The sequence below is a fragment of the Malaclemys terrapin genome, chromosome 1 (assembly GCF_027887155.1).
Source record: "Malaclemys terrapin pileata isolate rMalTer1 chromosome 1, rMalTer1.hap1, whole genome shotgun sequence".
Classification (NCBI taxonomy): domain Eukaryota; kingdom Metazoa; phylum Chordata; order Testudines; family Emydidae; genus Malaclemys; species Malaclemys terrapin.
Window position 1 is genome coordinate 18,706,107 of NC_071505.1, and position 11,362 is coordinate 18,717,468.

The following is an 11,362-nucleotide window of genomic DNA, read 5'->3' on the forward strand; positions in this document are numbered from 1 at the left end:
CTTCACGTGAACTCACTCCATTTATAACAAAGATATAAGCATGTTGCTCTTTAAATACACGTATTCTTTTCCACTGCCATTTGTTTTTATAACATTTGCACATTATGTGTTCTAGCTAGGGGAAAATAAAACTGTACTCAACTCTTAGAACAAGTATAACTTTCCATTTCAATTCTCTTTATATAACCTTACTTCCCTCTTCCTATTACTTGTGATTATATCTCCCTAAAGCCACAGGCATCTAAACTGCTCAACTAACTAGAACATAATATCAACAACAACAAAAAATCCATCTGGTAATGTGAGAGGTGAGTCTAAGAACTTTTGCAGACAGGTTCAATGCAGATAAGTGAATGTGTTTTTTAATGGGTGTGTTTCCAGTGGGATCCTGCAGGGATTGGTTCTTGGCCCTACGATATTTAACATTTTTATCAATAACCTGGAAGAAAAACATAAAATCATCACGATAAAGTTTACAGATGACAAAAAATTGGGGGAATGGTAAATAATGAAGAGGATAGGTCACTGATTCAGGGTGATCTGGATCACTTGTTAAACAGGGCAAACAATGTGCATTTTAATATGGCTAAATGTAAATGTATACATCAAGGACTAAAGAATGTAGGCCATACTCACAGGATGGGGGACTATATCCTGGTAACCAGTGATTCCGAAAAAGACTTGTGGGTTGTGGTGGGTAATCAGCAGAACATGAGTTCCCAATGCAACACTGTGACCAAAAGAGCTAGTGTGATCCTGGGATGCATAAACAGCAGAATCACAAGTAGTGGAGAAGTTATTTTATTTATTGGCACTTGTGTCACTGCTGCTGGAATACTCTGTCCACAACTGAAGAAGTATGTTGATAAACTGGAGAGGGTTCATAGAAGAGCCATGAGAATGATAAATGGATTAGAAAATATGTTTTATAGTGATAAACTCAAAGAGCTCAATCTAGTTAGCCCAACAAAGAGAAAGCTATGGGGTAACGATTATCGTCTGTAGGTATCTAAATGCAGAACAAATATTTAATAATGGACTCTTCAGTCTAGCAGAGAAAGGCATAACACGAGCCAATGGCTGGACGTTGAAGAGAGACAAATTCAAATCGCCCAGAAATAAGGCGCAACTTTTTAATGATGAGAGTAATAAACCAGTGGCACAATTTATGAAGATTATCCATGAGTGACAATTTAAAAATCAAAATAGGATTTTTTTTTCCTAAAACATCTGCTCTGAGAATTATTTTGGAGAAGTTCTATGGTTTGTGTTATACACAGGAGGTCAGACTAGATGATCACAATGGTCCCTTCTGGCCTTGCAGTCTATAAATCCATGAAAGCATCTAATAGTCTGAGTGAATATCCAGAAGTCTGTATATTAATCCTGTTTGAAACAAGAGTACATCAGTGCAAACTAGGTACCTTTTAGTTTGTGCCAGGAGGATCTACACAGGGCAGTTAGAACACAACATGCTAGAGTGCTCTATAATTCATACTCCCTGTAGACCGGATTGTGGCACTTCGTAGACAAGCCCTGAATATTTATTTGGAACACAGACATCCTTTTAAGTCTGTAAAAGCGGGCTGGAGAAACCAAAATAATAGCCCCATGGTATTTAGTCAATTTTACTTCTAGTCCCAGTTGCAAAGGCAAAAATAAAGCCATAGGAATGTATCAGAATCCTTTGAAAGATTTGGTTTGATCTGATTTTGGTTCTGATACCAGGCAGTTGTTTTGGAGTGATAAGTGCCTTATTTTATCCAGAACTATCCTTCAATCTGACCATCTTGGTGTTAAACATTATTAAAAAAAAAAAGTGTGGGTCAAGCATTTAGGGCCCAAACCAAATAATCACTGGACATTAATGTTCTGGATCAAAGGCTCGGTTTCTATGCTGGTACTTAAAATGCTACCAGAGCTAACAGCTCATGCATCAAAACAGTGTTGATGTCCAAACTACAAAGAAAAAAAGTCCAAATAATTCTCAACATATGCCAGTACCACCACTGAAATGAATGGGACTAAGGCAAACAGAACTTTGCACAAAATCTTCGGTATATCAGTGATAATGATGATTGTGATTGTAGTGTAAATAAGGCTGGCCAGACTTGTAAATTACACTTACAAAATAGTTCTAGACAGGTGTCCAGGGATCTGACCAGCTTATTTAAGTATTATATATAAGTATTATATCACAGAGGATGGAGGACTCTTTCCAGTGAATTCTTATGGAAAATATTTCAGAACTAGAGAAAAATCTATTTGTTTTTGTGTTTTTTTTGTAATTTTTGCTAATATTCCAGTAATCTTTTGATGCTCATCAATAACACATTGCTGTACCCATAGGCACTATTTCTACATCTTGTCCAGTTTAGGACTTATTAAATATTAGCAGCCAGCAGTAACTGTATCAAAGGAGATAATATATGATTCATCAGGTCATGCAATAGCTACAGCTTCCACAAGACCAGCAAATAGGTATAAAATTAAAGCCTTGTGTAAGAAAAGATTCATCATATAAAATTCTCTGCCAGCATAATAGAATTAAGTTAGCAGAGAATTTGACCCAGTGATTTCATAATGAACTAACAAGTTTTTAATTTTTACAATAAGTAAAGATTTACTAGCAATTTTTACTTCCCCTTGTATGGTTATTGCCAATTTATCTATGTATTACATATCTTACCAAAGGCTGGGTGAATTCTACACCACTGGAAATTTTTTAATCAACATTGGATGTTTCTCTAAAAGATTAACTCTAGTTCAAATAAGAATTAAATTAGGGAAGTCCCATGGCCTTTGTTATACAGAAGGTGAGACTATATGATCACAATGGTTACCTCTGGCCTTATATTCTATGATTCATACTTCCTCTACACTTACTAAACAGGAAAGTCATAGCCAACTTGCTCTGGGGCTGAGAAACAGTCTTCCTGGAATTAACATAGGCCAAAACTGTCAAATGTGAGTGCCTTAACTTGGATACCTAAATCATAGAACCATAGAATATCAGGGTTGGAAGGGACCTCAGGAGGTCATCAAGTCCAACCCCCTGGTCAAAGCAGGACCAATCCCCAACTAAATCATCCCAGCCAGGGCTTTGTCAAGCCTAACCTTAAAAACCTCCTAAGGAAGGAGATTCCACCACCTCCCTAGGTAACACATTCCAGTGCTTCACCATCCTGCTAGTGAAAATTTTTTTCCTAATATCCAACCTAAACCTCCCCCACTGCAACTTGAGACAATTACTCCTTGTTCTGTAATCTGCTGAGAACAGTTTAGATCCATCCTCTTTGGAACCCCCTTTCAGGTAGTTGAAAGCAACTATCAAATCCCCCCTCATTCTTCTCTTCTGCAGACTAAACAATCCCAGTTCCCTCAGCCTCTCCTCATAAGTCATGTGTTCCAGTCCCCTAATCATTTTTGTTGCCCTCCGTTGGACTCTTTCCAATTTTTCCACATCCTTCTTGTAGTGTGGGGCCTAAAACTGGACACAGTACTCCAGATGAGGCTTCACCAATGTTAAATAGAGGGGAATGATCACGTCCCTCGATCTGCTAGCAATGCCCCTACTTATACAGCCCAAAATGCCATTAGCCTTCTTGACAACAAGGGCACACTGTTGACTCATATCCAGCTTCTCGTCCACAGTAACCCCTAGGTCCTTTTCTGCAGAACTGCTACCTAGCCATTTGGTCCCTAATCTGTAGCAGTGCATGAGATTCTTCCGTCCTAAGTGCAGGACTCTGCACTTGTCCTTGTTAAACCTCATCAGATTTCTTTTGGCCCAATCCTCTAATTTGTCTAGGTCCCTCTGTATCCTATCCCTACCCTCCATCATATCTACCACTTCTCCCAGTTTAGTATCATCTGCAAATTTGCTGAGGATGTGTAAATCGATATTTACACACCTAAACAAAAGTGGCAATAAAAATAAACCACTATTCTCTGACAAAAAATCAAATCATTTGCTTAGATGACTAACCAGGGAGTTAGGTGCCTTATTGAAGTACTCAAGTTTGAAAATTTTTATTACAGTATCTTTTTAATTTTATTTTTTTCATATACCCAGAAGAGCTTAAAAGTATAAGGGTTATTAATTCCAGTAGCTGATAAGTTGACTTCAAAAGCACATTGTCAAATGTTTACTAAATAATTATAACAACAACAACAAATAGTGTCATGTACACATTGTTACATGGTCTGTTTTTTAGCCAGGGTAATGACAATGAATGTATGACCTAAAATGTATCCTGAATCACACCCTTGAAACCCCCTTGATGTCAAAAGAGGTATAAGTGAGGGCAGATTTTGGCCTTATGCCTATTGATGGAGTGCCACATTTTCAGTTCTCAAAGCAATTAGGGCACTGAAATTGATGCCAGTAGATGAGCATCTGAAGGAACCAAAACTTCTTTTTCAAAACAGGAGAAACAAGACAGAGGTGGTTATGAACATCTGTGTGTGAGTTTGTGATGTGTGTGTGTGTGTGTGAGAGAGAGAAGTAGTGATGGTTAAGCAGTAAAACTCCACAAATCCAAAGTTCATAAAAGATACTTCAATAGACTAAACTGTTGAACAAATCAGGGAAGGAGCGAGATCCCTCATTTTTGGGAAGGCTGTCATGAAAAAAGTCTATTTACCCAACACCATAATATGTATCCTATTGCTATTACCAAAGTTGGCAAATGAATCTCAAAGTTACAACTGGTTTCTGGCTCTTTATTTACCAGGACCAGGGTTTGTTGTATTGGGGCTCCACATTAGAGAATACAGTTAGTTTTGGGTATGGTTTCCAAACAACTATTGCCAAATTCTGTCCTCAGTTACTATGCAAAACCATTGAAGTCAAGGCATAGATAGCCAATGGAGAGTCTGAGTTATAACTGAGGGCAGAATTTGGCCATTATGTTTCCTGGGAAGCAGATAAGTTTATGTTAAAGCAGCAAAGGATAAATTTCTGTGGAAAATGTCTGATTTAGACATTTTTGGGGGGAGGGGGTTTCATTAAAAAAAAGTCTGTTTTGACTACGTACCGATTAGAATATTTTTATTCAAAAATCTGATGGTTCAGAATTTCACTTTTCTAAAAGAATATATACATACATAAAACATCAATGGTCAGAATTTGCACTATTGCCCACAATAAGTAATACCTTATTCTGTAAGTAATCTCACTGAAATGAATAGTTAAGTCATTTCAACTCATCATAAGGAAGGGACAAAAATCTGGCCTCAAGGGGATCTTTATGGCCAAATTCTGTCAGTTTTACTAATGCTGAATAGAATCTTATCCACAAGCAGTGTCATTGGGCCAGACTCTTGCGCCTTTATTCCCACTGAGTAGTGCCCTTATTCGACAAGAAGTTCCACCAAACTTGACGTGTGTAAAGGTGGAAGATTCACGTTCACTGATTTCAATGTGAATACTCTTGGATCAAAATCTGTGGGCAGAATCTGGTCCTTAATAATTAAGGGCCCAGTTTTACCAGGCTTACTCATATTGAATAGTACCTTACTCTGAGAGTATTCCGACAGAAATCAATGTGACTACTTTTGTAATAGGATAATACTCTGTGTGCAGAAGTGTGGCAGATTTGGGCCCTACGTCGTTGTGCATTTGGCACATAGTAAATCTGCAAGTTTGTGTGTAATTAATTAAAATCTAAGTTTTACATATATAAAAAGTGCATTGCTGACTCAAATTTTTAAATTCAAAGAGTCCCTGCCCATTGAGTTACACTGAAGGGAAATAAAATGCCCGTTGCTATTTATCAGTGGTGCTGAAGAGAGATCCAGCCCTTTGAAACTCACTTCCTATTAATCATAGTCTGACCTCCTTATTAAGGGGCATTTGCTGGAGCTAGAGACTATCTGCTCTGTTCATATTTGTGAATCGTACTACTATATAGTGTTCATGCACTAGTGAAATTAGATTCTCTCCCTGTAGGGGGTAGGCATTGACCGCTATTTGATGCCAGCAAATGCAAGTCTAAATATTTTTTGTGGGATGCTGTCTTACCCCTCTATCCCCTCAACTTCAGCAATTTCAAATCACCATTGCTGTGTACAGAAGCTCACTGTAACTACTACTACCTGGGACTTTTCACAGCAGCAAAAGTAAGCCATTGTCATTATCAAAGGAATCCCCAGCAGCCTAAAGCCATGACTAATTGAAATAGCACTTACTATCCTGTCCAAGTGCAAAGAAAATAATTCTTTGAAAAAGGGAAGGCTACTTAAAAGCATCGTATAAGCATAATAGTGCTGAGTCATTTGTTCCACTCTTATGACAACAGACACCAAGCCGAGTAATATTTCAAAATAAATAAAGCCTAACATGAGAACTGTCATCTCACTGGACTTTCCAGAAAATAGAATATCTTGAGACTTTCTGGTCTGCATTCTTTGTTTGTGTCATCATCTATTGGAGACTCTCGTAGATCCTTTTTTAATTGCACATTTATTTCTCACACAGAATGTTTTTATACATGCAACAGACACATTCTTTTACATTGGCTGACATTCCACCTGAAAGACCATCACAGCAAGCTTGTTAACGTGCTTCAGGATATATGGTGCAGTAGTAAATAGACTCCCTATAGCAAAGTAAAATTGGGGTACTAGGCTCAAAGAATATGTGTGTGTGTGTTAAGATCAAATCTTAACTTCAAGTTCAAGCATAGTTTAACAGCAAATCCACAGTTGTAAATGCAAAGTAAATGCAATTTTAAGGCTGCTTTAAACCAAGCATGAAAGACCAAGAAGTCAAAGTTGAGATTCCATACATCTGGTTTTAATATACCGCTTCGTGCAGTTTAGACAAGTGACCTTCTTTTTTGCTTTTTAAACTTCACTATCAGTGTGGTTGCTCCAAGACATTAATTTCAGCATTTGGGGTTATTTCGATAATATTTAAAGGAACAGTTTAGTAAACAAATAATACAGCTTTCTTCAAAGTAAACTACTTTCATCTTTTAGACTCTAAAATCCCTGGCTGGCCACAACAAAGGGTTTAAGCATTTTGCTTGTTGGTTTTTTACTTCTCCATTTAAAGCATATATTTTTTGCATTTTTGTAATAAAAATACATCATTAATTCTGCCCAGCAATGAAATTTATAGCATAGAGACCTAACTGGATAAAGAAATTGACTAAGATATAATATTATTATCAGTAATGCCACATTTTAGATCAGAGGTCCTCTTCAGACAAGGAATTCAATCTGAGCATTCAAGCAGCAGTGGCAATGCCAAGGCAAGGTGTAAAATGAAACAGGAGACTACCCACCAGGGACATGCATGCAAGCGTTATTCTGGTTCGTTTCTGAAGCAGTCTTTAGAGGGTTCCTTCCAAAGTAAACACCCTTAATTAATTCCCAAGTAAAATAAGTAAAGGCAAATTTTCCACTTACTGTGTGCTGTGCTCTGTCCGTGCACTGAGAAGAGACAATTCTGCAGCTCTCACCTAGATCCAGGTTGCATTCTAAATTAGTCAGACATACAAGCTGGAAGAAGCTTATTGACTTTTTAACTGTGCAAAGAGCAACCCATCTCACTGCTGCTAGACAACCCTTCAGGACACAGTGCTGAACTTCAGCACAAGAGCACCGCATCTATTGTCCCTGAGGCTCTACCATTTCACCTACACCTGGGCGGATCTATCAAGCTTCATCTCTATTAGAGCGATTTGACTCTGTGGTTTAAGGAGAGAGAGAGAGAGAGAGAGCTAGAAGGGCTTGCTGTTGTCACACTTGTTTCCTATTAAAGAGCCTTACGGTGGATTGAGTAATTGTGTACGAAGGTAGTCTGGCTGGCAGATGTGTGCAGCCCCAGTGGAGCAGTAGATTCAAGGCAGATGGGTTGTACCAGGGCGCAAACAACATTGAGAAAGGGAGGCGTGATTAAAACAGCAGGCCTCCGTTTTATGGTGCTGGAAATGGGGTAGCATGAATGCTCCCAGGAACTGAAGTGCCCAGAAATGGGACTGGGCAGTCACAAGCAAATACAAAAAACAAGAACTGATAAAGCCGGGTGGATGTTCAGCCCGATCAACTTACATGATCCTGTAATCATCACAATTAGCAATGGCTCTCTTGCCCCTCCCCCACTTTTTGCATCCACTTAATTAAAACTACTCCATTACTGCTGGTGTTAACAGTGTATTCAGAACAGAATCCTGTGCTACTGTACAACCTGAGGAATCACTGGGAAGTGGATTAGAACTGCTTCAAGAGGTGGTCCAATGCCAGGTCTGCTTCAGTTTAAAGGGAAAAGAGAGGCTGACTGGTGGGAGAAACTCTACAGTTAGCAGTTAGTTCTGAGGATGGTTGAAGTAGATCATCAGAGAAGTGTACAAGGGGTCCCTTATTATACACTTCCGTATAACATACACTAGGTCAAACTCATCCCTGGTGGAGCCCCGCTGATATACACTAGGGAAGAATTTGGCTTACTGTCTCTCATAGAAGGATACTGAATCAGGGCAAGCGCAGATTGCCTGAGGATCCCTGTTCTGACAACAATGCTTTATAATACTTCACATGTGTAACTCCTACCCAGGCCGGATAGCAGTCAAACATCCACTGCAGAAGTGACCCTCGGCTGCTCTGAGAGAGCAATTCACCCTGTGCAGAGGGCCCGTGTACAGGCTATTCACCACCGCTTATTATGAGGGGTTAAGTAGGACTTAAATGGTGCATACAGATCTTGTGCTGGCCCCCTGCACAGCGATGAATGTGGAATGTCCCTTAGTGAATCCTTATTGCAGCATTCTATGGTAATGGCCCAAAACACTGAGCCAGATTCTCAGCTGGTGTAAGTCAATATACTTCACTGAAGGCAAGAGCTATGCTGATTTACACCGGCTGTAGCTTACAACAGTGTTACTACAGTATTTTGGACTATTACTGTAGAGTACTCTAGTATATATTGTGCTATTGTGTTTAAGGGATACTCGTCCTTCAGACCTAGCAGCTGCATCAGGCCCTTTATAGTGGAAAGGGTTACACAAAAAAGTTTATGAATGTTTCTCCCCCCCAAAAAATACTATATTTTTAATAGGTACATTCATACCCAAATAGCTGAAACTGCAAAGGGAACATTAAAATGAGCTGACTGGCCAAATAAATTTCTTTGTATAAGAATGTTCTTCCCACTCCACTTCACTGCATTGCTGTGGGGTAAAATGCCCTCTTTAAAATGTATTTTTCATTACCTCCTAGAGCTCTTTAATAAGCAGGTTATTGATATGAAACTATTCTTCTCTAATAACAAAGGGCCAAATGCATGGCCCTGTTCTTCCCAATTGTTATGTCTTATGCCAGCTCTATACCACAGGGATTAACCCCGGGGACTGTGAAAATGGAGGATAGAAAAATTCCAAACCTATCAGCACTCAGGACCCATGGAGCTACTTGGAGAGCAGACCTCTACAGATCCTGAGTCTCTCTCATTTCCCAGGGCAGGGACTGCCACTGCCACAGAGCTGCTGTAATCCTTATAGAGCTGTTATGGGCTCCCAGCTTGTCCTTTTAAAACAGAAGCTTTCCCTTGTGGGAGAAGGAGCTATTCTGGAGCTGTCAGCCTGAAGTTCCATCATCTGGCATGTGGCCATTTAGGTTCTCCCTGGCTGCCTGTCAGTCTGATTCGCCTCTCGGTTTTACCAATGCAGCTCTCTTGACTTCAGGCTCAGTGCCCTCCTGACATCTTCCAGAGTCCTGAAGGAGCAGGAGCTGTGGGCTATGGAATTGTTCTATGGCCACCCAGCCTGGAACAGAAGTTCCCTGCCTCAAAATATAAATCAAGTCTTGAGTGTGAAGCTGGTAACAATTTACTTAGGTAATTGTGACCTTTTCTGGAGATTCTCTTGCACCTCTTTTAACAGCAAGGCTTTGATTGTCAGCAGAAAGAAAGCCCTTGGGGTAGAGAAGTGTCTTCTTGTTTGTTTATGGATTTATTGGTTTGTTTGTTTTCTCATATAAAATTCCATTTGGGTTTAGCCAAGATAGAAACTGTTAAAAATAGGCAGTTGCCTTCTTCAGCAAAATGTTTGCAGCATGCCAAAATAATAACTGAACAGAACATTCTAGAGAGCTGAGCTCGTGCCCTCAATTGAGGGGATTCCAGGTATGGAACAAACTGCCAAAGGAAAGCACCTTTTTATTCGAGAAAGCTTTTCCACCCAAGTGACAGGAACAGGCACGACATCAAGAGTTCCCTTTAAAAAAAAAATATATATATATATATATATCTACCTCAAGCAGAGTTTCCTATAACCTAGAAACCAGAGCTTCTTGAAAATAAACTTGATGGAAAAAATATCTAAATGAAACATTTCAACATTCTTGTTCAGTAATGTCAAAATGGTTAGTTTAGACATTTTGTTTTGACTTTAATGTTTTGATTGATTTAGTTTTGACGTGTATATTATCTTAACATATTAATTCAAGTATGTTTATAAATATACTTAATATTTTATTTTATAAGTTTTTGACATGATCAAAATGAAACAATTCACCATTATCAAAATGAAATGGTTCAATTTCACAATTTTGGGGAATCTCCATTCTGTGGAAAAATTTTACTTTTCATGACAATTAGGAATGAAAACAAATTTCAAATGGATAGAATGTGCCATGGAATGGAAATTCCATATTCCCACCTGTTCTCCTGGAAAAGAAGAAGAGCCCAGACTTCAAGAAATCCACTATTCATTCATTATTGCCAATTTAACATGGAGGAGGCTCAGCTACTAAGATAATGGACAGCAGTACAAAACTCTAAGCTAGTTAGAAAAATATGTATAAGGGATCAACATTCAGAAACGCCTTTGACAGCAATTCAAGCAGGGACTGCTATTGAAGTGGCTAATTCCGTCCTGGGCCTTCACTGGAAGAAGAGTTGCTTGGAGAGAATCAGTAAAAGCCAAAGATGAATCCACAACACCTTGGCTAGGAACACAGGAATTCCCATACTAAATCAGATTTGCTGATTCCAGTATCCTGTCTCTGACAGTGGACAATGGCAGATGCATCACAGGAAACAACATTAATGGAGTAACTAGCCCATAGGGAAAGTTTCTTGTTAACGGTCATCAGTTAGTGATGTTCTTTTGCCTTGACGGAGGCAGCATGATGTCCTTCATACATTTTTATCTGAGCTAAGGTAATGCAGGATATACTTATTATTCACATATATAACTAACCTTTTTTTAACCCTTCTAATCTCTTTTCCTCAACGAAAGCAGACAGTTTCAGAGCTAATTTAGCTTGGTGTAAAAAGGCAGTTCTTTTCCAAATTTATTGCCTGACAGTTTCATTAATTGTCACATTTTTCTTGTAGTGTATTAAGTATTATGTG

General features: G+C 38.8%; 1 protein-coding gene across 1 annotated transcript in view; it reads right to left on the reverse strand.

The window, feature by feature from the left end:
• Positions 1-7,626, reverse strand: part of SEMA3A (semaphorin 3A) — a 412,569-nt gene extending 404,943 nt beyond the window's left edge. Inside the window, exon 1 of the mRNA XM_054017194.1 lies at positions 7,417-7,626. Coding sequence (XP_053873169.1) covers positions 7,417-7,617 — 201 coding nt within the window. The 5' untranslated portion in view covers positions 7,618-7,626. The remainder of the gene's footprint in view (positions 1-7,416) is intronic.
• Positions 7,627-11,362: the final 3,736 nt, after the last annotated feature.